Raw genomic sequence first — 27939 nt, forward strand, 5'->3', positions numbered from 1 at the left:
ATTTTCGAGCGAACATGGCGAAGCTACGAGAAGGTGAGACGCCTAACCTTCTGATCAGTGGCTCAATTCCTGCACAGCAAAACACTTTCAAGGTTTTTTGTCTTTTCTTATTTTGCTTTATTTTTGGCTTTTCAGAGCTACTGTTTGCGGCTCTCTCGCTTCGTTGCTAATTTTTTTGCGAGTAGTGATTTTTGTCTTTTTTCTATTCGCTAGTTTGTCAGGGTAAAAAAAAAACGAAATGGTTTTCACTTATATAGGTGATGATATATAAATTTTTTTTTGTTTTTGGGAAATTTTCAAAATTTATTCCCACTAAAATTTAATTTTCGAGCTTCGGTGTTGATTTATTTTCAACCTCAGTTCGTTTTCTTTGTTAAAAGGAAGGCAAACTCCACACTCGAGGAACAAAAAATGTAAAGCTTATGAAAAACGGATTGATTTCTATTTCTAAAAAAAACTACTGTATTTTGCTAAAATCTTAGCGGATTGAAAACTTTGACTACTGATATTTTTCTCTAACTGCGACAGTTTTAAGGGTGAAGTCTAAATTCTACCAAGGTTAATTTGTACCAAATTGAAAAATCAGTGCCATTCGTATCATAATTAATCAACTCGATGTCTGATTTGACATTTTTTGAGCCAACGAATTATTAAATTCGTTTTCTACTGTTCTAACAGCAGAAAAGTGACCGCCGTATTCGCGCCAACGTGATACGAGATAGCCAATAGAGGATAGAACTTTATACAAAATTAAGCGACGGTTATCGCCCACAGGCGACTTTTTACCTTAGCTTTAATTAGTCGGCTTTTTAGTCGTTGGCCAATTGAAATTTGTTTTATCTTACTCGATTGAATCTTTATTTTGGTGCAATTGAGAGTGATATTTGAGAGTAATGAACGTAGTGAGTACTCTTACATAGTTCCTGCTGATTTTTTTTGGTTTTTTAAGAAAAAACCCTAAAATTTGATCACGCTCGAACTTGAATTTTCGCGGTTTGTCTGATGATTTCCTTTTAAATTTACTACGTTTCTATTGTAAAAAGGAGGCGAACTCCACTACCAAACAACGAAATTGTAAGTTTCGCAAAAATTTTGAACAACTTTTAATTTCGAAAATGGAAAGTAATTATCAGATCTCTCAGTGAAATACAAGTTTTACCCATTGATCAAGTTTTCTCAATGATACCTCATGCTTTAGCTGTGCCTCTTATTTATTTTCAAGCGAACATGGCGAAGCTACGAAGACGTGAAAAACCTAACCCTCTGATCAGTGACTCATTTCCGGCACATAGCAAAATACTTTCAAGGCTTTCTGTATTCCCTTTTTTTACTTTTTTTTGGCATTCAGAGCTACTGTTTTGCCGTTTTCTCGCTTTTTTTGCTATGTACAGCTTCTGTGTAATATTTTTACTGATTGTTTTTGGGCGTATTGATTCCGTCTTTTTCCTATTTGATGGATCGGCAAGGTAAAAAGAACGAAATGGTTTTCACTTCTATAGGTCGTGATATTTTTTTGTTTTTTAGGAAACTCTCAATTTATCTCCCGCTCAACTTTATTTTTTCAAGCTTCAGTGATGATTTTTTTTAAGATCAACTCATTTTCTTTGTGAAAAGGAAGGTAAACCCCACTATCGAGCAACAAAATTGGAAAGCTTATGAAAAACGTATTGACTGCATTTTGCTAAAATGATTGCGGAATGAAAATTGATAGTTTTCTCTAACTGGGATTGAAAAATCAGTGCCATTTGTATTAAAATTAATCAACTCAGTTGGACGATTTGTGAGCCAACGAAAAATTAACTTCGTTTTCTACTATTCAAAAACAGAATAGTGACCGGCGCAGTCGAGCCAACGTGTCGCGAGCTTGCAAACAGAGAGCAGAACGTTATACGAGAATAAGTTATCGCCCACCGACAACATTTCACCAAGAGCTTCAGTTTTTCGGCTTTTTAGTCGCTGGAAAATTGATTGTTTGTACTAACGCGATTGATTATTGATTATGGTACGAATGACACTGATTTTCAAGAGTAATGAATGTAGTGAGTACTCTTAATATAGTTCTCACTAAAAAGTCGAAAAGTTTGTTCACGCACGAATTTAGTTTTTCGCGGTATGACTGGTGATTTCTTTTCAAATTCTGTGCATTTTATTGTAAAAAGGAAGGCAAATTCCACTACCGAACAGCAAAATTGTAAAGTTCACGAAAATTGTGATCGACTTCTAACTTCGAAATTGCAAATTAATTGTCAGATCTCTCAGCAAATCAAAAGTTTTACCTATTGTTCAAGCATTCTTAAATTGGGTCTATTTCAATATAAAAGTGTCGATCTTAAATTGTTCTACAAATTCAAAGAGGTTTGAGTTCATCTGTTTTTTTTCTTCGGAATTCAAAAGTTGAAGATTTTGAAAAAAAAAACAATTCGTTTTTTTTTCAGCTTCTTTGTGTTCATTACTCTTTTCCAACTGTTAGTTGGCTATGTTTCAATAGGTACTTATGAATACGCACCAGCTTTAAGAAAACAGCGCTTATCATAAATAATTATTAAAATTCAATTAGCTCAGATTGTTTTATTTCGAACGGCGAAAGTGGTATCGATTTATTTGTTGCTCGGTAAGTTTTCCCGCTAGCTTATACTACGCCGGCGATTGCATTGCTGAGCCTATATTCCTAAAAATTTTCATAAATCGAGAGAAAATTAAAATGTTTTATTATTCGATTTCAACCGTTGTGTTTCGACCTTGTAGCTTTCACTTCATTGTCTGATAGTGTGCAATGCTAGATAAAATGTTTACTCAATTGTTTCCGGGCGTAGTGATTTCCGTCTTTTTCTATTCGCTAGTTTGGCAACGTAAAAAGAACGAAATGATTTTTAATTTTCTATTTCGTGATATTTTTTTCCGCTCAAATTTAATTTTTTGAGCTCCGGTGTTTTTTATCAAGCTCAGTTCCTTTTCTTTGTTAAAAGGAAGGCGAACTCCACTATCGAGGAACAAAATTGTAAAGCTTATTAAAAACTTATTCACTTCTAGTTTTAAAAAAAACACTGCATTCTGCTGAATTCATAGCGGAATGAAAATGTTGATTGTTGATAGTTTTCCCGAAGTGGGATAGCTTTAAGGGTGAAGTCTCATTTGAAAATTCGGTGCCGTTTGTAAAAAAAATTAATCAATTCTATTGGACGGTTTGAGAGCCAAGGAATTATTAAATTCGTTTTCTACTGTTCAAACAACAGAATAGTGACCGCCGCTGTCGCGTTAACGTGTCGCGAGCTTGTCAACAGACGGCAAAACCCTATACGAAAATAAGTGCCGGTTATCGCCCGAAATTTTTCCGAGAGCTTCAATTAGTCGGCTTATTAGTCGTTGGCCCATTGAATTTTGTTTGTAATAACGTGATTGATTTTTTTTGGTACTAATGAGACTGAGTTTTCAATTTGTAACTTGTGAATAATACCCACTTGTTTTCAGAAAACAGCAACCAATCATGAATAATTCTAGAAATTCAGCGAGCTTCAAGGTATTTTATTTTTTTTTCGAAGTGCGAAAGTGGTATCGGCTTAGTTGTTGCTCGTTAAGTTTTCCGGATACTTATATTACGCCGGCGATTGTTTTGCTGGACGTAGATTTCTCAAAATTAACATAGTTCGAGAGAAAAAGGAATATTTTGTAATTCGATTTCAACTGTTTTTTTCCGACTTAGTAGCTTTCGCTTCATTGTCTGATAGTGTGCAATCCTATATTCGCGTGGTATTGCAAGTGGTACGAAGGTTCGCTTCTCCTTTGTATAATATTTGTTTCTTTGTCTATCTAGTCCTTTTTTGCTATGTAACCCTATATATAAGTGTTTGGGTTTTCGTGTCCTAAACCGATTTGGAGTGCATCAACACAATTAGAGTTTTTCAAGATTATTATAAGAACAAGCGGAAATTGTTTTAGTCATCTGAGGAAATCTGACAATGGAACAGGGACTGTCGATTTTTTTTTGGTTGAAATGTTTTCAAAAATTTTATGGTGAGATTTCATTTTTTTTATTCTTTATTTTCAGTAGCCTTTGTTGCTCGTTGACAAGATGAATTGTACGCCTCTTCTGCCCGTACATCAAGTGCATATTCCAGCGAATCAACGATATCTTCTAGTGTAGAAGTACCCTCAAAGAAGTAGTCAATTTCCTCTATTAAGTTTTTATGTGGCAGCTCACCGTTCTCGTGTTCGTATAGGTTCCCATCTACCATAAGCTGCCTTAAATGCTTGTGTCTATTTATAGCAGTTTTCAGCAGGTACTGTCCGTTTCTATGCAGGTCAACGACTCTTTGGTATTCAGAAGCGTAAAATTGCAAGTCTTCTTCAATTGCTTCCTTTTCTTCGGCAGAAGTCGCTTTCAATAAATCTTCTTCGAGATTTTTACCCTCATTGTGAACCATCAAAATCAGGTTCTCCAGTCGATAGATTTCTCGGTTCAAGGGTCTAAAGTTAGCTTCAAGGAATAAAATCTGATCGCGGATTTTGTCTTTCAGATATTCCGCGGATTCTATTTCAAATTCTGTTTCCAGCGATATAAAAACAGGTGGAACATGTTGCTGGGATAGCTCTTCTTCTACCTCTCCATAAGTCGATTCGTCGTCAAATTGTGTCAAAGAATTCACAAAACTGTTATGTGAAGTGTTAACTGAGTCATTCTCTCTGTGAGCTGTTTTCATTTTCACTCATTGGATGCTTTTTGTTCTGGAGTTTTCTTGGTTGCTGGAATGGAGACTTATTTTTTAGTTTTATGACTTTTAATGTCAAAAGTCATCTTTTCTGTTCATTGAATCAAAAGCGGTTTCAATGATTTTTGAAGCAGAAAGTGGGTGAAGTTAAGTTTGAACCAAAGTTTGGATGTAAGTTAAGTCAAGGGTGACAAGATTTAAATGTCTGCTTTTCAGAAGCGAAATGGAGGTGCAGTCAGGACCCTCAGGTGCACAAGACTCGCAGAAGAAACGATTCGACGTGAAGAAGTGGAATGCAGTCGCTCTCTGGTCATGGGATCTGGTAGTCGACAACTGTGCTATCTGTCGCAACCACATCATGGACCTGTGCATAGAGTGCCAAGCTAACCAGGGCTCAAACACCGCTGAAGAATGCACAGTTGCTTGGGGAGTGTGCAATCATGCGTTTCATTTCCACTGCATATCCAGATGGCTGAAAACTAGACAAGTTTGTCCCCTGGACAATCGCGAATGGGAGTTCCAGAAATACGGACACTAACTGATCGAAGATTTTCAAGAAGTCTTAGAAAGTGATTAGATAATAGCTGCGCTGAGTTTTAGTTTGCAAATGGAACAAAGTATTGTTAGTTATGAGTAGTTTCTCTGGTGGGCTCGATTGTATTTATAGTACAGAATTTCACATAATTCAACTTATGTTACGACTATTTTTTGATCATCATCTTGGTCTCTCAGGGCTGATTTTCTCTTGAATTTTGAGATGTAAATGGTCGATTTTTTAGAAAAAACATGACTGACTCTAAATATTTTGCGACCACCAAGAAGGGGGAGATCTTCGAACTAAAAGCGGAACTGACGAGTGACAAGAAAGAGAAGAAAAAGGAGGCCGTGAAAAAGGTGATTAATTCTGATTTTCAGCATGTTCATGTACGACTGCCTCAGGAGTTAGAACCGCTCATCATCGAAATTAAGCTTTCTCTCCCTTTGGTACTATCTATTTTTGGCCAAGAAACCCTAAAGTTTTGCTGAAAGTCTATTTAGTGCCAATATATACTTGTTTTGATTGTTTTGAAGGGAGGCGGACTCGAAAAAAGTTCGAGAAATTCTAGATCCCTCCTTGTTTTCAAAACTGTTAATTTTGCACATATGGAATGTCTGATTGTATTGAAAACGGCAAAAAAAACGATTTTTTTGCATAGTTTCTGAGTTTAGGCTCTTTTCTATTGTCTTACCGTTATTATACCTGAATGTGCGATGACAATAAGTTCACCATGCAAGTTTTCATTACATTATGACAACGTAAAAAGATAGTTTTTCAAAATTGAATTTCAAATGTGGGGGGGGGGGAGTGGAAAAGAGCCCGGATATATTTTACGTCTGGTGATTTTTCTAGAAGAATTCGGATAGTCAATTTGGCCGACTGAAAAAGGTCGACTGCTCTCAGGTGCCTAATTATTGCCCTCCCATTAAGAGCCGCCGATAATTTAAGACACCATGATAATGATTTAGTTCACAACTGAGATTTTTGTAATACTATTGACCCCCTAGTAGTTAAGCACAGGAGTAACTGCTTGGAATTTAATACCCTCGTAAAAATCCTGTATTCGACTTTGATTGATTTTTAAGGTGATTGCTTCGATGACTGTGGGAAAGGATGTGTCTGCGCTGTTTCCTGATGTGGTTAACTGCATGCAGACAGACAACTTGGAACTAAAGAAGCTAGTGTATCTCTATTTGATGAACTACGCCAAGAGTCAGCCAGACATGGCCATCATGGCAGTTAGTAAAGATTTTAAAAATACCGCTTTGGCCAGACCGAAATTCGTTGACTACATTTAATTAAAAAAAAAAAAATTGATAAATTTTCCTAAAAAATTGTATTAAAAAATTGTATTGGATGAATGTAGTTCAGAATATTATATAGATTGTGACGATTTTTTAACAGTCTTAAAATTTGATCGGGCTCAGGTTTATTTTTCACGGTTTGATTTTCAATTGCTTATTAACTTCAGTTTGTTTTCTGTGATCAAAGGAAGGCCAACACAACAGTCCTACAGCGAAAGTGTAAATGTCACAAAACTAATTTCGAAAATGGATTGAAATTATTAGACTTGCGAGAGCAAAGCGTCTTGTAATCGTTTACTAGACTTTTTTCCGTAAATAACTTTTCTTACATATCTGTACGAAATGTGAAATTGCTTTAGTGAATCATAGCAACTTCGAGAATCCTTCTAACTTTGCCCAGAGTTTACCCGGTTTCCTTTGTACTCTTAGGTCTGGGCTTCCGAATTTGTGTTTTTTTTTCAGAATATGTGAAATTGGATTTTTTTTTGGAAAATTGAATTGTGGGACATTCTTTTATCTGCTCATGTTCTATCGGCTTAGTTGCCTCATCTGGAAAGTTTCTTGTGCTGTCAGCAGTTTCAATCGTAAATGCTACTCCTGTAGTTTGTCAAAATAATAGACCAGACATTTTCCTTGGTGTTTTTTCCTTGGTTTACTTTTGTTTAATTTTCACTGAAAAACTTTAATAGGCCAAAATGGTTTCGACGCATATTTTATTGTCTTAGAGTCTTTGATTTGTGTCGCTGGAAAAGCAAAAAATGATTGTTTTTTTTGTTGAAACTTTAGGCAGTTTGTTTCGCAAGATTTCAAACCTAAATCGCAAATAAAAGTGTTCACTTATTTGGTGGCACTTTTGTTAGAATCACAATCTGTAGTATTGGAAATTTCAGAGCACCTGTTCTGTGCCGTCTGATAGTTTTTGTGATTTATTGAGCGTCCATGGCTGAGTGGTAAGTGCATGTTAAATAGAGCGTCCATGGCTGAGTGGTAAGTGCATGGTAAGTGCAAACTTCAGTTATGTAGGTCGCAGATCGAATCCGAATTTTAGCCGAATTTTGACTAATTCGAGGCTTATTGCTGCATTTCTTTATCACACGTTATAGAGCTGCTTTTTTGTCGTGTTGTCGCCAGTGTTAGCGAATCGCAGCTTCGGCTGTGTTACCTTTGCGATATGCAAGGGTATTGCAATCGGTTACTAGACTTTTCCCGTCATTAATTTTGCTCACGGAAATCATTCATCTCCTGGACTGAGTCATCTTATGTCATGGTCAACTTCTTGAAATTCAAATTAAACTACTATAATGTAGGTAAAGCCCGTTTCAGGTTGTAATTATTTTGTCATTTTTTTCCAGTTTCGTCGTTTATCCCTATAGTTTTTGTCAATTTGTGGTCCGTTTTTTTTAAACACAATTTTTTCAAATCTGGTATATTTTTTCATTGGTTCACTTGTTAATTCATGGGTCTTTGTCCAATTTTAAAAGTAATTTACTATACCCGAAATTTCAGAAATTTATAAATTTACCTAGTCTGATTTTGTGTTTTTTTTTAATGTTAAAGAGTTTCAGTTTAATTTATAGCGTAGTCAGTTTATATTGCGTAACTTCGAGGGCAAAATTCATCCGTATACGATTTATTATGGCAACAGTTTTTTTCCCGGCTCAACATGTTGCGACCCCAAGTTTGTCGCCTTTGTTGCCGCTCGGTAAATGATTTTTAAAGGATGTTTATGAACTTTGTAGCTGTAGTTTTTTCAGCTTTTTCAAATCACTTTTTGAATTAATATGTCAGAATGTCAGAAAGTTTTCCAGAAATTAAGTACTCAGATTTTTTAAAATTATTTTTTCTATTTTTTTTTTTGCATTCTTCTTATTTTTTTCCCATTAAATATCGTGTAACGCAATGTCTTTCGATTCTGCTATTTCCGTCTCATTTTGCTTTCAATGGTTCGTTTGCGTTGCATCGCAAGTGATGCGAAGCTCCGCCTCGTCTCTGTCTCAGCGAAATAAAAGACATTCCCTATCTATCCGGTTTCTCAAATTAACTGTTTTTTTTTCGAAAAAAAGTGGCAATCATTAAGTGTTCTAGAAATTCGAAAAGCTTTAAGGCTATCTGTTGTTTTCTTTGAATTTCAAAAATTGAGATTTATTAAAAATTAAGTCATTTTTTTTGCGTTTATTGACTGTTTTCCATCTGTGTTGGCCATGCTTTTAGGGGCTGCTTTCAACTCGACAATTTTTAGACATGCTGCAGCTTGATAGTTCCAATTGATTCTAACCTAGAATGGATTCTTTTTTTAGGTCAATACTTTTGTGAAAGATTGCGAAGACACCAATCCACTGATCAGAGCACTGGCTGTTAGAACCATGGGATGCATCAGGTAAATTACCCAAAGATATGACCAGAGTTGACTATTACTGGAGGCTTAAATGATCGGTCAGTTATAACTGTTAGTCTAATATAGCCTTTTTAATCCTGAGATTAGTATTGTTCAACTAAGCATGTGTTGCTGTGAATTGTTTGAAGAAATAATTTGACTTTAGGGTTGAAAAGATAACCGAATATTTGTGCGAACCCCTAAGACGATGCTTGAAAGACGAGGATCCATATGTTCGCAAAACAGCCGCTATTTGCGTCGCTAAGCTGTATGACATAAACGCAGACCTAGTCAAAGACCAAGGCTTCATTGACAAACTGATGGAGCTAATCTCGGATTCGAACCCGATGGTGGTTGCTAATGCAGTTGCTGCGCTGGCCGAGATCAATGCGGAACCAGAGATGACTCCGTCTAGTGTGAACAAATTACTAACCGCACTGAACGAGTGCACTGAATGGGGACAGGTAGGATATGGGAAATTCTTTTGATTCACTTTTTAACCCCCTCTTGGCTAACCCAATGCTATGGTTGATGACAGGGGTGGATTTAGGTGAGGGGGCTGGTGTGGTGGGGCTAAAAAGGTTAAAAGGTTGGCAAAATGTTCTATCTTTTTTTTGAAATTGCCCCCCCCCCTCGAGAAAATCCCGGATCCGCCCCTGGTTAATGGTTTTACCGTCTGAAACTATCATAGCTCATCATTTGTATCGCAGCTGGTGCAAAGTTGAGAGTTTTAATGTTTCTGTTATACCTTCATCGTCTATTAACCCTAATGGACATTAACTATAATATCCGTACGGATAACATTCCCCTCTTTTTTAATAATTGAAAAAATCAATTTTAGTTTTTCTCGCTGTCTTTGTTGCTTTCTTTTTTGTCCTTCTCCTCTGTCTTTGTGCCATCATCCTTGCGTTGGTCGTCCTGATGATCTTTAGTGTTCTTCTGATACGGTTGGTTCGAAGTTTCTCGTTCTCTGCGGAACGTCATCGAGTTTCCCCGGATCGGTGAGATAAAACGGAGGATGTTCATAGCCTCATTGCAATCTTTGCTAAGTGCCTCTTCAGATGTCTTTGGCCTGTCCAGTATGTACCGGGAGCTTGTGGCGATATTTGCTGAATGTTGTTCTGTCATGATGTGTCTGGTTTTTTCGGGTGTCTCGGTATCCATGTGGATTTCCGTACTAGAAATGTCCTCTGACCGGATATATGGTGAGGAACTAGCGTTTGTCATTATGTTGTTCACCTATCTGTTTGGTGTACTGTTGTCCGGGTTGGATTGTTGAATGCTGCAGATTGTTATCAGGGGTTCTTTGGTATCGGAGATTTGGCTTATCGGTATTGTGTCCCCTAATTTCGAGGCGAGTGTGCTTTTTCGGGGTCTTGTAGAGCGTCTAATTTCTGGTGATATTTGTTCGAGTGTGGCTTTAATATGGATCCGTTTGGCAGCCGGTTTTTTCGGGGATGGTGTTTTTCGATTAGAATCTGAATCCGATGATAACGAAATTGAGGTGTCGCACTCAAATTGAAATCTACTGAGATCGACCTTAGGTTTCTTTTGCGGGCTCGTTTTTCCTGATGGTTTAGTTTGCCGTTGGTTATTTTGTATTAGCTCTGGTTGTTTGTTTGGCTTGTCTGGTTTTGTTGTCGAACGGTTTGAAGAGTTTCTTCCGTCCCAGTGCCCGGCGGTTGAGAGTTTGTTGAATAACTTTCTTTACTGACTTCGGTAGCGATCGTTTGGGGCTTATGGTTGTTGGCGTAACATCCTTCGTTATGTTCCGGTCAGGCGTTGTTTTTCCTGAAACTGGAGGTTTTGCTCTCGGTATGTGTACATACGCTACGAAATCCTTTAAGGCCGCTGGTCTACATTTTCCATCAACCCTAGGATCCGGAATGAACGCAAGACCATGGCTAATAACTCTGGGTTGTTTACCGTCCTCTCTTATCCACGCGGTGTGTGGAGAGTAGTTTAATATTGACCCGTTTTCAATAATTTTAATTTGTGCCCCGAATATGCTTGGGTTGTTTGTTTTACGTGCAATGGTTCCTGTTTTTCTGGCGACTTGTTCTGGTCGCTGTCCCGTTTTAGGGTCAATAGTGTGTGCTGGACTTTTGAAACGGTCTTTTGAGAAATTAAGTGGTGCCCTCTCGAGTTACTGTTTTTCCTGCTTGGTTAGTGGCCTTATTGGTTTGCGTGTTTTGAGTTTTTCTAGGTTTTTTTATTTTTAGTTTCTTCTTTTGCCGAGGGGAATCGTGAGAACCGATCACCCCCCTTTAATATATAGACCTTCTCGTCCAGTAACGGACGCGCGAAATCCAACTGAATTTCTTTGTTTGGTTCTACCACCGCGTCGAGTGTGGTTTAGTGTTTTTTTTACCGGAGATAACTGTAAGGTTCTTACCCGTATCACGACATTTTTTGCAGTTTTGTGCAGTGGACACTATATCGCGATGGAGGTACGGGTACCACACATGTTTGGCCGCCCTATAACATGCCGCCTTGTCCTAGTGGGTTAGTTCAAAGGCATCCACCAGTGTAGCTCGCATTTGTTTGGGGATAACGACTCTGTCGTCGTACAGTAGAATGTTGTCCCTGACTGACAGGCGGCGTCTAACATTATGAAATTAGAGTCCTTATCAGTCTTTTAGGCTGTCCAATATTTGTTGTTTGACCATATTTATGAAAGGAGACAAGTTTCAGTCTCTATTTGTTGCCGCAGCAATAAAGCCTATATCCATAACCTTTCGCAGGTTTTTCTGGAAAAGCGGGGTGTCTTCCTCCTCGAGTGTTAGTGTCTGACATTTGTTGTCGATCCTTTCTCCGGTGGCCTCGTCGTTCTGCAAAGTTTGGCAGATAGCATCTGCTTTGTCATTTATTGCTCTAACAAATGTGAAACTTTCGTTAGAGGTAATCACCTGGTGTGACACATCGCTGATAGACAGTTGGGGCGGTGGCGGTTTAGCTAGGAAGTCATTGAAGGAGGCGTAATTAGAAGGTGCGAATGTAAGCTGAGATTGTGTGCAGCTGTTGCATTTGCGTAAGATACGCTTAAACGGTGACAATGACATGCTTGTCTCAAGGGTTAGTCCATAATTGGGACGGAAATATCACTTGAATTTTGAACGTTTGAAATTTCAATGTTTTTCGAATCTGTAGTACTCAGCAAGTGACTTTTAACAGTGAATGCAGTTTGTGTGTGAATTGACTTTGAAGCTGCAAAGTTTTCGTTCCGGTCGAGCTCTAAAGTGCCTAGATATCCAATTGGATTATCGTTCAAAGATATGTTTTGACTACTGCTATCTTGAAGTTCTGAGCTTTTTACGAAATCGTCAATCAGTGCGACCACAAATTTTTTATCGCAGTATGCTGGGGGTTGTGGTTTTCAATTAACCCCATTTTACTACCTGCTAGGTGTTTAATATCAAAATCGAACGGAATAAGTCTGTCGATCCACCTAGTTATTTTACTTTGGTTGGTTTTATTTCCCCTGTTACTTGTTACTTTGTAGGGCGCTTACTAACGCTTGGTGGGCTGCAATCAGTGCGAATCGTCTCCCATATAGGTAGTTCTTAAAATGTTCAATAGCCCGTACTATGGCTAAAACTTCCAGTTCGTTAACTGAATTTTTTTTGTTGACGAGTATAGGAAACTTGACGTTACGCAATTGTTGCCCAAACTTTCGGTGTTTCTTGTTCGAGGGCTGCTCCGATTCCGGCACGACTTGCGTCGCACACATTGCGTGTTTCTATATTGCTTACGAAATGTCTGTTCTCGGTAATGTTTTTAACCGCTTTTTTTATTTTTTCTCGTTTTCTGCCTTCCATTCGAAGTTTAATTTGTTTGACGTTAATAATAGTGGTCGGAGTGGCGTGCATATTAGGGCCAAGCTTAGGATAAATTTGTTCAGGTGATGGATAGATCTCATGAAGCTTTTGAGCTGTTTAAACGTCTTCGGATGGTGTAGAAAAGCTGTGGCATCTGTTTTCTTCTGAATGGGGGTGGTGCCGTATTCGTTTATTACGAATCATAACCACTCCTTCTCCTTGCAACTAAATCTGCATTTATCGACCGAGATGTTATCGTATTGATGGTGTGTTATTATCGAATATCTTTTACACTAGGTAGCTGCGCACTTAGTGTAGAGGCAAAGCGCTTGCCTGAGGTTCTAAAAGTCCAGGCTGTGTGTTCTGGTCAGACCTTGTTTTTTCCGCTATTTCTGTATTTTGGTTTTTCAAAATTTTTGGCTTCTAGTTCTTCTTTTTGTTTTTTTTGTACGCTTTGTTTTCATTTTCTTCAAACTATCAATTTGATCTCTCTGAAATGTGTTCAAGTCCCCCTTATTCAATTTCTTTGATTTTTAGAAATCAAAGAATGATATTCTTGTTTTTTTTTTGTATTTTTAGTCTACATACGACGGCATTTTTTTGAATAAATCAATATGCTTCAGAAGGATTCAAATGATAACTGTCTAATGATTTTCTATTTTCTACAAATTAACATTGTCTTGTGGAACTTTCAATAACGTTTTTTCTTAAATTAAAGTAGGCTAATTAAGATTTTGAAAAGTTAAGTTATTGAAGCCTTAAGTTATTGAAGCCTTAATTTTAATTAAGACCTCGACAGCATAAATACTTTTTATATGCATTTTTGTTACTTATTCGTGGTTCTGTTGTTGAAAAATAATTTTAAAAAAACGGAGCGGTTTTCCATTACTCTCAGTTTGTTCGTTTCAGGTGTTCATTCTGGATTCGTTGTCCAACTACGACCCGAAAGACGAAAACGAAGCACAGAGCATCTGTGATCGGGTCACGCCGAGACTCTCACATGCTAACTCAGCTGTAGTGCTCTCCTGCATCAAGGCAAGAATCATTTTTTCAGACGATCGTTCATCAAGATAAAGCCTTTAGACTTATATGGAAAAGTCATCTTCGAAGCTTAATCAGTGATTTTACTAGAATTCATATTGAAAGTAAGCATTATCGAAGACCCAAGGTTTTTCGATAACTCGAGAGTTTTTAACTTTGCGTTTTGAAATGGTTTCTTGTGCATTATTTCGATATATTTGATGAGATAATTGTATTCCTGAGAGCAAGGGTCTTTTAATTACTTTTGCATGAAACTATGTCATTTTACGTTACAAGTTTTGTCTGAGAGGCCATCATTTTACCGATCTTTCACATTTTATTATTTTCTTAAGTCGGTTAACCTCCTTTTTTTCTTAAACTGTTCGATTTAGGTGATAATGAAGCTGCTGGAGATGTTGAATGGAGAAGATGCAGTGGCTAACCTGGTGAAGAAACTGGCGCCTCCTCTGGTCACTCTTCTGAGCAGTGAGCCAGAGATCCAGTATGTGGCACTGCGTAACATCAACCTCATCGTCCAGAAGCGACCCGCAGTTTTGCGAAACGAAATGAAGGTAGGGAGAATAATTTGGATTCTAATTCTCGATTACAGACTGGAAATTTCGGACTAGATTTGAACTCTATTTTGGAACGAATTGCATTAATTAGCATAGAATGAATCGTGTAGCGCAAATTAGAACTGCTACTCAAGTTTCAGTTTTTGTTGTTGGTCAATTCAAACGCAGAGCAGTACCGTCACAAATTTATTCATATTATTTTCTCTTGAAAGATAAGGGATAAAGAAAAAATGCAATGGGGTACAGTTATGATAGCTAGATCTCTACAATGCTGTCAGACCTTCAAAATTTCAGAAAAAGCATGCTTATTTATTTCGTAGGACTCTTCTTCCATGCTTGCTTTTTGATGGATCCATGTTTAGTACCAGCTGCATGCGATTGTAGGTGTTTTTCGTGAAGTACAATGACCCGATCTATGTGAAGTTGGAGAAGCTGGACATCATGATTAGATTGGCCAATCAGCAGAACATAGGCAGTGTGCTGAGTGAACTAAAAGAGTACGCCACTGAAGTGGACGTCGACTTCGTAAGGAAGGCTGTCCGAGCTATCGGAAGGTGCGATTTTAAGATTTCCTTGATCATCTGACATTTAGGCAAGAAATCAAAGCTAATAAAATACCAGGTAACTGTAATATAAAATTAACGCGCGTTTTAGTTTTCTTGATAAGAAAAGATGAAATGTTTGGGTTTTTTCTGAACCCAGTTATTTTTTCTGGAATCTGTAAAGAGACTTAGTCATAAGTTTTTATCGTACTGGTGTCAGCCACATGACTTATTCCGTTTGCGTAGATTAAATTTGTATTAAGCCTATGAAATGTGTCCACGTCCCTGTTGTTTTAACAGGTGCGCGATAAAAGTGGAAAGTGCAGCTGAGAAGTGTGTGCAGACGCTGATTGAATTGATCCAGACTAAAGTTAACTATGTTGTACAGGAGGCCATAGTTGTAATCAAAGACATCTTCCGAAAGTACCCGAACAAATACGAAGGTATGAAATGAACACAATCTGAGTGTCATTGCTTATTGAGTGCTACTGAACGTAGTGAAGACACTTATATAGAGGTCGAGTTGTTTTTTTTTCAGGAAAAATTCAAATGTGTCCTCACCAATCTTGATTGTTTGCTTTTGAATTTTAATCAAGTTCAGTTCAATTGCAATTGCTCAAAGAAAGGGAAATTTTGCTCAACATATTAGTTCAAATGGCGCGAAAAAATGTGAACGACTTCTTGTTTCAAAACTGGTTTTTATTTTTAAGATTACCCTACGGAATAAAAAAAAATTTACCTTATGAAAAAGTTGTATGTATTTTTTCCGTATTTTAAAATTTTTTCCGTAAACAAATTTCTTCACAAATCATTTACTTTCACGTGCAGGCTGATATGCTCAATTTTGAAAGTTGAAAAAAAAACTACCTTTTTGTTCATTTTAAGTCGTAATAAAGAACGAAATGATTTTCACTGATATAGGTGTTGATGATTTTGTATGTTTTTTTTTCAGGAAAAAGTCGTAAAATGCTCAAATAATTACAGAATTGACTTATATATTAATGCATTTAAAAAGGCACGTTGGTATATATGCACTATTTTTTTATGAATTGGATTAATTTGCGCTCTCCATTCATCAAAGCGGAATTTGCGCTGAAAAAATTGCTCATTGATCATGCTTGTTTACAAGCGAGCGTAGTGTAATAGGACGAGTATTCTTTTTTCCACCCCACTTTTGGCGGCATTTTACGGCTTTTAATGACATGTGCTTTGATATTCGTTTGGTAGTGCATTAACACAGTTGATGTGTTTTCAATTCACCCAACGAACAGTAAATTACAGAAATAAAAATTAAAATTCAGAAATTAAAGGTATATCGTAATATTTTTGAAATGTTAGTTTTTACGTAAATTGGCTTCAGGTTTTCCAATGTTTTACATGCAAATTTAGCGTGGATGACTTCCAAATAAAAGTGCTCACTTATTTGGAAATTTCACTGCTTTATTTGTGGCTAGTGTTTAATCTTCTATATACTATTAGGCTTCCATTGCTGAGTGGTTAGTGTGTGTGACTCTTAATCTTAAGGTCGCTGAATTTTTTGCTAATTCAAGGCTTATTTGTTTTTTTTGTCATATTTCACTTATAAAGCTAGTTTTTGTCGTGTTCTCCGTAGTGTTTTTGAAGCGAAGCTTCGCCTCTGTGTTTTAATTTGGGTTAGTTTTAAAAAACAGTCCATCATAAATTGTTTTTGAAAGAGTTTTAAACTGATATAGGGTTTTCGGCTCTTTTTCCTTTTCCCCCACCTCAATCAAACATGAACTTTATGGTCTAGTGAATGGTTTTACAAGGTTAATTATGAAGACCAAATATGTTTGTCATGGCCTAATTAGTCTGCACGTCAATTTTCATGACAATCGGACAAAGTGAACAGTAATTTCAAATATAAAAATTTGCAGGTGGGGGGGGGGGGAAGAGCCGGGTTTTCGAAAGGTCAAAAAACTTTGATAGTTTTTTTTTTCGGTTGCTTTGTTCCTTGACACTTGTTAACTTGTTGAAAAATTGTTTTTCGGGTTGCTGGTTTTCTTTCGTCTTGATTTTTTGTACAAATCTGCATGAACTATGCTATTTTCACACGTGCAAAGAGTGATATGAAAATGCCATAGAACAGCCTTAACGTGGCAAGTTTTTTCATTCAACATTTTTGAATGAAAAATGATTGATTTTTCAGGTTTTTGGGTTTCGTTCTAATTTTCGTCGGCTCAATTTCCGTTTTTTTTATGTTTGCGACAACCAAGGATATTGCGATCGGGCACTAAACTGTTTTCGTAAATAGCTTTATTCAAAGACTGGTCACATGGTAATCAGTACATTTTATACCAGCTGCATGGTGAGTGTACCGCTTCATCGTTGATTAATAACATGGTTACTGTTTTGGCCGCATACTTCCGATTGCTCAAAATCAACCCCAAAACATGAAGTATGTTATCATTTTCCTAATTTGAGTAAGCATTATCGAATCGGAGCAAAGATTTGTTTTCGCTTAAACAACTTAACAAATCAGAGTAACGGATACAATTAATATCTTGATTCATACGTAATTCGAATTTGGTTGCATAATTGGCGAAAAGCTTGCGGCCATGCCTGTGGAGACAAACGATCGGGATTCGAGGACTCTTTTGTCTGCTTATTTTTGTCGGCTTGCTTGTGACAGCACGGGCTTTCCTCATGAATTACAAAATTTTATCCAAAATTGAAAACTCTGTTGATATTTTAGTCTAATCGTGATGATAATTAAGTACGGAGCAAGTATGCTAAAAATTTTTGGTCCGCGACTTACATGGAGCTTTGTCTTGAATCTTTCGAAATTAAAAAAAAATTAAGACAAAAAGTTGATTTCTCCCGTTTTTACACTTGCGATCTTGCGAGCGTTAGTTTATTAGAACGTACTCTTTTTTTAACCTTACTGGCAAATAAGAGTGTTCATTAAAAGTATTAGCTTATTTGGTTGTACTTTTGCTATAATCACGATCTGTAGCATTGGAATTTTCATAGCATCTGTTCTCTGCTTTATTTGTGGCTAGTGTATGTGAATTTTTAAGCGTCCGTAGCCTAGTGTTTTTTGTGTGAAACACATAGTTTTTAGGTCGCTGATCGAATATGAGTCGTAGCTGAATTTCTAATTCGAGGTTTATTTCTAATTTTTCTTGTTTCACTTTATAGAGCTGCTTTTTGTCGTGTTCTCGATAGTGATTGCGAAGCACAGCTTGGCCTCTGTGTTTATACTTGGGATAGCACGTATGTTGCAACCGCGTACTAGACTTTTTTCTAATTAAGTTTGAGCACAGGACTAATCTCCTGGACTCTGTTGAAAATGCCGCAACAGGCAGATTTTGAGTATGTTAGCATTTTAAATGTCTGTGCTAATTGAAATTTTCCTCGTTGTTTTGTAAACCGAAATTTGTAATTTTGCTACCTATTTTTTTATTGGCTTAGTGGCCTTATATTGCGTCATTCGTTTTATTTACCGAAAAAGTTTTGCGTGCTTGTGCCTGTATTTTGAGGGCAAGCGGACTTGAATTTTTTAAATTCGTTTTTTGAGCCTTGTTTGAGTTTTTTTTGGCTTAAATGGTTTCTGCTCAGCTGTTTCCAGCTTTTCCCGAAAATTTAATTCCATGCTAATTTGACTTTTATTGTTTTGGCATGTTTTTTTTAAAGTAGCTTTCTTCGTTTTGATAGATCTAGTTTTTTGGCTGTATCGATTTTTTTTTTCGCTCATCTTAGGTTTTCGTTTTTCGAATTTATCGCAATTGGTGCTGCGCTCCGCTCATGTGTAATCTCAGAAACAATATCTACCAAAATCTGGCAAATCTTTTGCAATTGTAGTTGATAAAAACTAAATTCCTGGTTCATGTAGAAAAAATTGAATTGAACTGCAAAAAGTTCACGAATGATTTTATTGCAAGTAGATGCAATTTTTGGAGGTCTATTAAATCAGTTTATGAGTATGCACTAAAAGATCTTGTGATAATGAGTCAGCATTTGTGATAATGCTCAGCTAATGATTCTTTTTTCAACGAAAAACAACAACAAAAAATAAGTTTGATTTTTGACTAAGTTTGTTTGCTCAAGGAGGCTCTTCTCGGCAGGCATCACGGCCTAATTGGAGTGCTCTCAAATGCAGTGAAGTTTAAATTTGTGGTTATATATGGGTGGTTATAATGTTTCTGATTTCGCTTAAAAATAAATTTATTGTTCCGGCCATTGAAAATGGGGAGGAACTTTGTATTTGGGTGTTTTAGTTTTTTTTTTCATTTTGTTTTCCATGCAAAATCAGGTACCACAAATATTCATCGGACTGGGTCGAGTGATATATTATATAAAAGTTCTCCTAATTGTGATTTGAACGACATTAAAAATGTCCCAAAAGTTTTCCTAGTGTCGAGAAAAACGATTTGATTTTTCGTCTATTTTGGAGCGAGTAAAGCCATCGAGTAACGTTTATATATAAAAGTTAGTAAATTAGGCTTAAACAACATGTATCATCACACCACGTAAAACAAGACAAACTTTTGAATTTTATTCTGAAAATTTTCCGAGTATTCTGTGTTACTAGCACAGCAATCGGCTTTCCTTGTTGTTCCGACTTTCGATACGAAGGTAACGGAATATTTGTGCTCGGGGTGGGTTTTTTTTTCTTCAGACAAATTTCGACTTTTTAACTAGCCGTTTTTGACTCAATTTTTTTTATATCATTCGAAAGCTATTGTTGTCCTGAGCTTGAATTTGAAAAGATATTTCACCTGTGATCATTTTTCGTAAAGTTATGGGGGTTTAAAAATTGCCATTTTGGCCAATTTGGGACAATTAACGCGCGATAAATTTCGCGCTATTAACGCGTAAGCGAGATTTAATCTGTCTTAGAAATCGTTCCAAAGTAGTTCAAGGAAGCTTATATGCCTAATTGATTTGCTAATAGGCGCAAACTCTATCGCTTTGTACTTAATATGACGTGTGGGGGGATGTTTTTACATAAAATCTCAAATTTTTTCAAAATTTTGTTTAAATTTCTTTTATTACTTTGAAATTTTTCATCTTATTAATGCTCCATAGACCTTAAAAGGCAGTAGGAATTTTCAGGCCTTCGCCCTGATACGAGCAGTCTTGTTTATATATAAGGTTGCTTTGATGTTGAATCTCAATAAAACACAACAGTGTTCCTGGAAATGATGCGCACAAACCTTTTTTGGCGAGAGTGGAAATCTACTATTAACTTTATCGAGGTTGCTTTGAAGTCGAATTTCATTAAATCCTTTTGATTCTTCTTCAGTTCGCAATATTAGTGTTACTGGCAGTGGCACGAGCGAAAAATGATTGAGCATTTTGTGTTAATTATGCATTATAATTTTTTCCTTTTATTAATAATTTATAGAATGATCATATCTAGGAGAAAATGCCGTTTCCGAGAGTTTGTGCTAGTGTTTGACTTTAGTATATATTGTAACAAGGCGCATTTGGACCATTTCTAATGTTGTTCAACCAGAACTGGATATCGGAAAAGGGTACCAAAGAGACCTTAAGAAAATTTGGGGAACCAGAATAGCACTCCCACCTCCTAGGCTCGCTAATGATTGTAGGCTAGAAAACAATTGTAGCCAGTAGCGAATTTGGGGGGGGGGCGGACGTCCCCCCCCCCCCCCCCCCCCCTCAAGAATCGACCCCCTGCCGACCCAAAGGGTCCCCCCGTTGTACTATTTTGAGATATCCATTTTTGGCTGACTGACCTTAAAATTTTTTTGAAGGCTCTTTTGGCGCCAATCTTTACTAACATTGAGCGGGGAGCGCGAGCCGAAAAAACACGATTTTTTGGTCGAAATTTTCCAAAAAGTGCCTAAAAACGCCTTTTTTCAAAATTTGGCCTGCGGCGGAGAAACTTTGGTAAAATTAGGGTCTTTATAGTGGTTTGATTGAGCTCAGAAAATCAATTTGGTCGACCTAATTTCTAGATCCGCTCCCCCTCGAGAAATTCCTAGATCCGCGCCTTATTGTAGCTTAGTGTTATGAAGAAGAAAGTTTATTTCAATAATTTAAACGGTGTTTCAGGTATCATAGCAACTCTTTGTGAGAATTTGGATTCACTCGACGAGCCTGAAGCGCGAGCTGCTATGATTTGGGTTTTGGGTGAATACGCGGAGAGAATTGACAATGCCGACGAGCTTCTCGAAACCTTCCTTGAAGGTTTCCATGACGAGTCGACTCAGGTTCAGTTGCAGCTTCTGACTGCAATTGTTAAACTGTTCCTGAAGAAACCGACCGAGACTCAAGATCTGGTTCAGAATGTCTTGTCTCTAGCCACTCAAGATAGTGATAATCCGGATCTGAGAGACAGAGGCTATATATACTGGAGGTTGCTCAGTACAGATCCAGCGGCTGCTAAGGAGGTTGTTCTGGCTGAAAAGCCTCTCATTTCAGAGGAGACTGATCTCCTGGAACCGACATTGCTTGATGAGCTGATTGCACATATTGGTTCCCTGGCTTCGGTTTATCACAAACCTCCAGCTGCATTCATCGAAGGATCAGGTTTGTTGCTATTGACTGATTTCAAATGAAACAAATTTTTCAATTTCATGTCTTGACGAATAAAGTGCTTTTAAGAAAAATCTGAACCGCAAATGTACCCGCTAATAAATAGTAATACGATGCTGCTTAAGCGGAACCAATTCAAGTATCTAACTTTCGTACAGAAATGTCGTAAAAGAAGCTTCTATTTCTTAATTGTTGTTTTATATGTGATCAGAAATGAGAAGAATCAAACCAGTGGGTAGATCTGGTCCTTCTTCGTCCCAAGATGCGAATGCCACTCTGACAGACCACAATTCGACTAGCAGCAGCATGCAGCAGGGCCCATCCATCATTCCAACTGCAGACTCCATGAGCGGAGACCTCCTCGGAGACCTGCTAGATCTCGGTGAGAGATTTTGATACTCTGATTAACTATCAATTTCTAAATTGAGAAAAGACGCCTTCTAAAGTAAGACGAAAAGTTGCTGGTAAAAGTAAAGACAAATATTGAGCTAGAGCGAGAAGGCACTAGCATTGGTTTTAGACAAATACGGCAATCACAAAAGTTAAGTTCCTCTTCTTTAAAAGAATGGGATGTTAATAGCGATCTAAATTATAGGTTTAAGGCATTGAATTATGATACGTAGCATATTTTCAACAAGTTTTAAAACACAGAACTTGAAAAGCAATTTTGAAATGTTTAGTAGTAGTAATAGAGTAGTACTAGTAGAGGCTTTAGGGCTCATGGCCCAAAGGTGTGAACAACTTTTTTCAGCTTGCATGAGTTTTTGATATGGGTTGCACGATCCACAGGAGCACAGTACACGCCAGGTGCATGTGTCTAGTTGATTGTAGCTGTTTTTGAAGTAGTTGAAGTAACTTTCTGTCAGTTGTTTCTTTGTCGGGTTGACGCGGAATTGATATTGGAATATGTCGAATAGTTTAGGGGCTCTCGTCCGAAAATTTTCATCTGTTTGTGAAAGCGATTTTTTCTGAGTTCGAAATCGCTGCTCTGTCTCGTGGTGCTGTTCCTCAGAAATACTGGGATTGATTCGTCTTTGACGTTGTATTTACCGTCCATCACTGACTGGAAGGATAGTATGTCAGGGAGTTCATTGTACATCGATAGTGGCAACATTTTTAAGGCTCGTAGTCTTTCTTTGTATCCAATTGTTTCGTTTGGTATTCATGATGTTGCTTTTTGTTGTACCTTTTCAATTTCTTTCTTTTCAGATTTGGAAGGGTACCATACCTGTGCTGCATATGAAATGACTGGGACAAGATAATCGATATAAGCATTCAGTTTTGTTTCAAGCTTTGTGTGTGACGAGATGTTTCATTTGATGTTAAAGAACTCCCGCCATGATTTGCTGACCCTTCGTTTGCTGTTTTCGCTCCTCGAGAGGCTTTTCGCCATTATCACGCCTAGATCTTTCTGGGAGTTTACAGTACCAAGTTTGGTATCAGTCGTTCTGTCAGTTTCTGTTTCTCCTTTTATACATAGCACTTCGCTTTTTTTCCATGTTCTTTACCGTTTGGTTGTCGATACTCCATTTTTCGAATTGGGTTGCCAGGGCTTCGGCTTCTTCGTTCTTTGCAATGACTTTGAAGTCGTCTGCATAACCAAATGATATGTTTGGGATGACTGAGTCAGGGAGATCGTCCGCGTATATTAGGAATATGAAAGGGCAGAGTATAGAACCCTGCGGTACCCCTCTTGTGACAGGCGTGACTGGGGATCTTTTTCGGTTGATTTTGACACATTGTTTTCTTGATATCAAGTAGCTGGTCAACAGCTGTAGGATCTTCCCTCCAATTCCTGTCTCTGCGATTTTTGATATAAGTGATTGATGTGCGACCTTGTCGAAGGCTTTACGGAAATCTATGTATAGCACCCGTAAGTCCGAGTTTTCTTTAATGTCTGTTTTCTGGTATATATCATGGTTTGGTAAAATATCGATGAAAAAAATCGTGGAAGTCATGTTTTTGTTTTCTGTAGGTCCTTCGCAATCCTCTAATCAACCGACTAGTTTCGGAGCATCCTCCAGTGAAGATGCTGGCGCTATTGATCTCCTCTCGATGGGCCTGGATTCACTCCTGACTGGACCTACGAACGCCGCTGGACCAGGTAGTCTGGGGTCCACTGGTGCTGCAGCCAGCAGTGGTCTGGATGATTTACTCGGAGGAGGAGGAGGTCTGCTGGGCGGGCCATCGTCCTTGGGTTCAACCGGTATGATACATCTTTTAGATGTCAGATGTGCTTTAAAATTAGTGTCATATCTTAGCGTGTTTTTGCCACCCTCAATGAAATGTACATTGTTTAGTTTGTTACTGTTTACTTATGACTTCGCAGTCTAACTGTTAATCTTGCAACAGGAATGCCCCCTGCTGTCCCTCCTGCCAGTGGAATGGGTGGTCTGGACGACCTGTTCTCCCTCGGAACTAGCTCAGCCCCGCCCGGATTCGCTTTCTACTCTCCACCCAAACAGGAGTGGCTCAATGCTGCTAGCAACAAGGTTGATATACTTTTGAGATGAATCCTGTTCTAGCTTTTTCTTTGCTAAAAAATGCCAATATAGTGATGTTTTGTTTTTCAATTTTTTTTTAAAATTGAGTCAATTGAGTTTTCAATAGGCTTAGAACTGATAGAATAATTGGTCTCTATTTTGACTGAAAAATGGTTTTAGACAATCCTAAGTTGGAAGTATTTCCATATTTTTGTTTCTAGGGACTTGAGATCCAGGGAAGTTTCACAGTGCAAAGTGGGACGATCTTCGCGGACATGACATTTGCAAACCGGGCCATGCAAGACTTCTCAGACTTCGCTATCCAGTTCAACAAGAATTCGTTTGGACTCATGCCTGCTGGACCCCTCAACGTGACTAGACTGATGCCACAGCAGAGTCTGGACGTCAAGCTCCCCATCCAGAAGGGAGGCGCTATTCTGAAGATGGACCCATTGAACAATCTCCAGGTAATTTTGTTGGCTGTTACGGTAAACGAGACTAATTTTTCTTACTTCAGTAGGAGTTTACGGTAAATCATGTCACCTTGAGCTCAAAGTTTGCGGTTAAAGGAAAATCAAACAAGGATAGCTGGTTACTGTGCAAGTAGCACAGAATGTTCTGACCATAGTCTTAAAAAATACAACAAAGTTTTTCAAATCATTTTAGTTTTTTTTTCGGCGTGTTGTGATAAAAGGAGCTGAAAGAAAAACTGAAGATTACGTGTATTCGACGGTCATAGTAAAATAAGCTAATTGAAAATCAGTTTTTTTTGGAAAGTTACTTGAAAATGCTCAAATTAAACTAACGTTACTCAAGTTGAACTAAGTTATACTTTTTAAATTAAGCTATTTGAAGCTTTTTAGAAATTAAGATAAGAATGCTGGCTCGCTTTGTTCGAAAATCAAAAATTCTAAACTGATTTTTATCGACACTGCGAAAAAAATTTTCTAAGTTCTTTTAATCACGACTATAAGGGCTTAAATATGAAATATCTTTCATCCCAGTCCGATAATTATTTGTGGTACCTGAGTTTGCGGGGAAAGCAAAAAGAAAAAATTAAAACAGACCCGAACACAAATTTCTTCCCCATTTTCAATGGTCGGAACAATAAGTATTTAAACAATCGGTTGTCTAATAAATCAAAGCTTGTTGAACTAATTAAAAATCAAGCCTTGTTATAATGTTAAATTATATTAGCTGAGTGAAATGTTGATACTCAGAATCTGTTGGGCAGTGTTCGTCGACCGATTGGTCCATTTAGTGTCTCGTCTTTTTCAGTTCTGTATTATGCATTGAATTTCTTTCCAATTGCAAAAACCGCAGCTAATTTCATCCAAAGAAACCGTTTTACTTGTTTGTGCAGGTGGCCATTAAGACGAATGTGGGTGTGTTCTACCTGGCGACCCAGGTGCCCTGGAATGTGTACTTTGGAGCAGATGGAGTGCTGGATGGAAGGACTTACGTGGAGATGTGGAAGGGATTTAACAGTGCCAGCGAGATGAAGAAGACACTCTTTCTAACACACTCCCAGCACGATATTAAAGGTATTTGAAAAAGCTCTTTGAAATATTTGGAATATAATATAATGAGTTGGGCCTCTACCGCTTCATCGCTCTGACCTCATCGTTACAAGACTTATTGAGGCCAGTTAATGGAATGAACATTCAATTAGTTTCTGTTTTTGTAACTAAACAATATATAGCAGCCCCAAGGTCTGCGTAAAAATTTGGGATGAAATTGCAATTGAGTTGAAATAGAAAATCTGAAAGTTTATGTGCGAGGAAACTTAACGGACTGAATTGAAAAAGTTAGAAAATGTAGAACACTTTTCATTATGATTTTTCTGTTTTCTAGGTAAATTGGCGGCCAACAATGTGTTCACGGCAAAGGAGGTCAACCACGAGGGAGTGACTGTGTTCTACATGTCCATCAAACTCATCAACAACATCTACGTCCTCATGGAGCTCAAGTTCAACCAGGACGGCTCAGTTGGAATAGCCATGAACGGAAGCTTCCCTGACGTGCTCAAATACGTGTTCGAAGCAGTCGAAACCATCCTGCACAGCTGAACAAATCAACATATTACGTAATAGTGATCACGTGCTTGTGTAATAGCAACTACGTGCTAGTTACGTACTAGTTCATGCCCGTTCAAAAAGTACCGTTATATCCAAATTTTGACTTAACACAGCCGAAGATTTGAAGGCTTGTTTGCTGAGAGCGCCAAGATGTAGAAACTTTATAAATATCTGTATCCCAATTTTGATGAGAATGAGTTTATAATGTAATCAATCGACACATGTGATTTCCCGCATAAAATTTTGAGCAGTAGAGCTAGTTTTAGCAACGATGGTGTAACGTACCAAAAGTGCTGATGTCCAATTCATAATGCAAAACAATGTTTTTCATTGCATGTTTATTTTGAGCTGTGTGATGTGATTAAGGTGTTAAAACATGTAATAGGACTACGTATAAGATTCGATCAGGTGGTTTCAATTTGAATGTTGATAATTTTTTGTGTTAAAAATTGTAACTTAATAAAATAATTTGTGTATATTTATCAAATTAATTAAATCAGTCTTATTTGTATTTTATGAAACGCAAAAATTTAGACACGCTCGAGCGAAAGAGGACAAGGAATCTAGGATATAACCCCTTAAGTATCCTTTTTCTCGAAAATCGTAGTTGTCAGAAGAATTGATGGCAGAGTAAATAAATTCGAAACCATGTATTAGGTTCTATAATGATATAGCAACATGGTATTGGACTCCTCTGTTCAAGAGTTTGTGTACAGAAATGATCTGCTGGATGCATGCTGTCTTCGCTGTAGTTGAATGCCTTCTATTCAAGAGCTAGATCAGTAAATTTGGTAAAGTTTTAGGAGTTTTTTTTTCTAAATGCAGTTATGCATTTTTTTGGAACTCCTCGGTTTTTTATTGATTCATCGGTTTCAAAACCGTGTAATAGGCGAAGTGAAGAAAATTATTAAATTCGTATTGATTTCTCTTTTTTTCAATAAGAGTTACGTTGTTTTCGCTTTTTTTCAGTTGTTATTGTTCAAGTTTATTATTACTATTAACCAGGTGAGTGGTGATACCACGGAAGTTAAAGGGGGAAATGAAATTGTCGGCCTTGTTTCCGCTTCGTAAAATTGTTCAATTTCTATTTTGAATTTCAGAAGTCTTGCATGGCATGTTTGCACAGAGTGCCTGCTCGATAAAAACAGGTATTATGAAAATTGGATATTTTATTTGGGATTGGATATTTTTTTGACGCTTTCGAATGTTTTATCTCTTTTCGCAAAAAACTTAGTTTTTTTTCTCAAAATCCCTTTACCGATTTTCAAAAACGGTATCTTTAGACAGACTGTCTTCATCTTTTTGTGCTTGCATACTCACATGGTCTCTTTTTGTCTTACCACTGTCTACAGCCTTCGAAAAAATCTGTGGGGGAATATTTGCCCGATATTTCAGATTTTTTTTTTCGTTATCTCAATAACTAACCTACCAAATAAGAGTTGTTGTCTCCATCAATAGAGTGGCTTTGGAAACCTCCCCTCAATAAGTGGCTATGCCCAAATTTTCTTTACAAAAAAATTATGGACCTTGGAATACTGAAATTTTTAGACCGTTTTTCGATTTTTTAAACTTTTGTGGGTTCGATGGAGATAACGAATAGTATGACTCTTCCCTGCATCAGAGCTCTCTGCCAATTTTTTTTATACTTTAAGGAATCGTCTTCAGAAAAGTCGTTTTTTTATTTTTGAGCGTTTTTACACAAGCATAGCTTGTGTTATACTATGAACTTTCTTTTTTTTTCTAAACTAAGTCGCAAATATTGTTGCGATGCAATTGTTGCGACAAAATGTTCATTTTGAAAGTGTTTATTTTGATCCAGGTATTAAGTACAGACAATGCTAAGGATGGTAACACAGACTATTATATTACAGATAGCGTTTTAGCTTCAAGGTATCATGGTTCTGTAGCGTAGAGGTAGGGAAGGAGACCAGCAGCAAAATAAGAGGGTTCGAACCTGAGCAGGTTCGGATGTTTTAATG

The 27939-nt window shown here is 37.4% G+C and overlaps 2 protein-coding genes across 2 annotated transcripts; both read left to right on the forward strand.

The window, feature by feature from the left end:
• The first annotated feature begins 4929 nt into the window (after window positions 1-4929).
• Window positions 4930-5244, forward strand: LOC134841772 (RING-box protein 1A-like). The gene has a single exon (XM_063857809.1). The coding sequence runs from the start codon at window positions 4930-4932 to the stop codon at window positions 5242-5244; it is 315 nt and encodes a 104-aa protein (XP_063713879.1).
• A 226-nt stretch (window positions 5245-5470) lies between these two features.
• LOC134841178 (AP-1 complex subunit beta-1-like) lies at window positions 5471-26467 on the forward strand. Its single transcript, XM_063857001.1, has 15 exons — window positions 5471-5600; window positions 6330-6482; window positions 8846-8925; window positions 9089-9386; window positions 13650-13775; window positions 14153-14332; window positions 14720-14889; window positions 15178-15320; window positions 20917-21393; window positions 21611-21781; window positions 23375-23605; window positions 23752-23891; window positions 24104-24349; window positions 25246-25426; window positions 25737-26467. The coding sequence occupies exons 1-15, from the start codon at window positions 5493-5495 to the stop codon at window positions 25949-25951; spliced, it is 2919 nt and encodes a 972-aa protein (XP_063713071.1). The 5' UTR covers window positions 5471-5492; the 3' UTR covers window positions 25952-26467.
• Window positions 26468-27939: the final 1472 nt, after the last annotated feature.

The sequence above is a fragment of the Symsagittifera roscoffensis genome, chromosome 3 (assembly GCF_963678635.1).
Source record: "Symsagittifera roscoffensis chromosome 3, txSymRosc1.1, whole genome shotgun sequence".
NCBI classification, from domain to species: Eukaryota; Metazoa; Xenacoelomorpha; order Acoela; family Convolutidae; genus Symsagittifera; species Symsagittifera roscoffensis.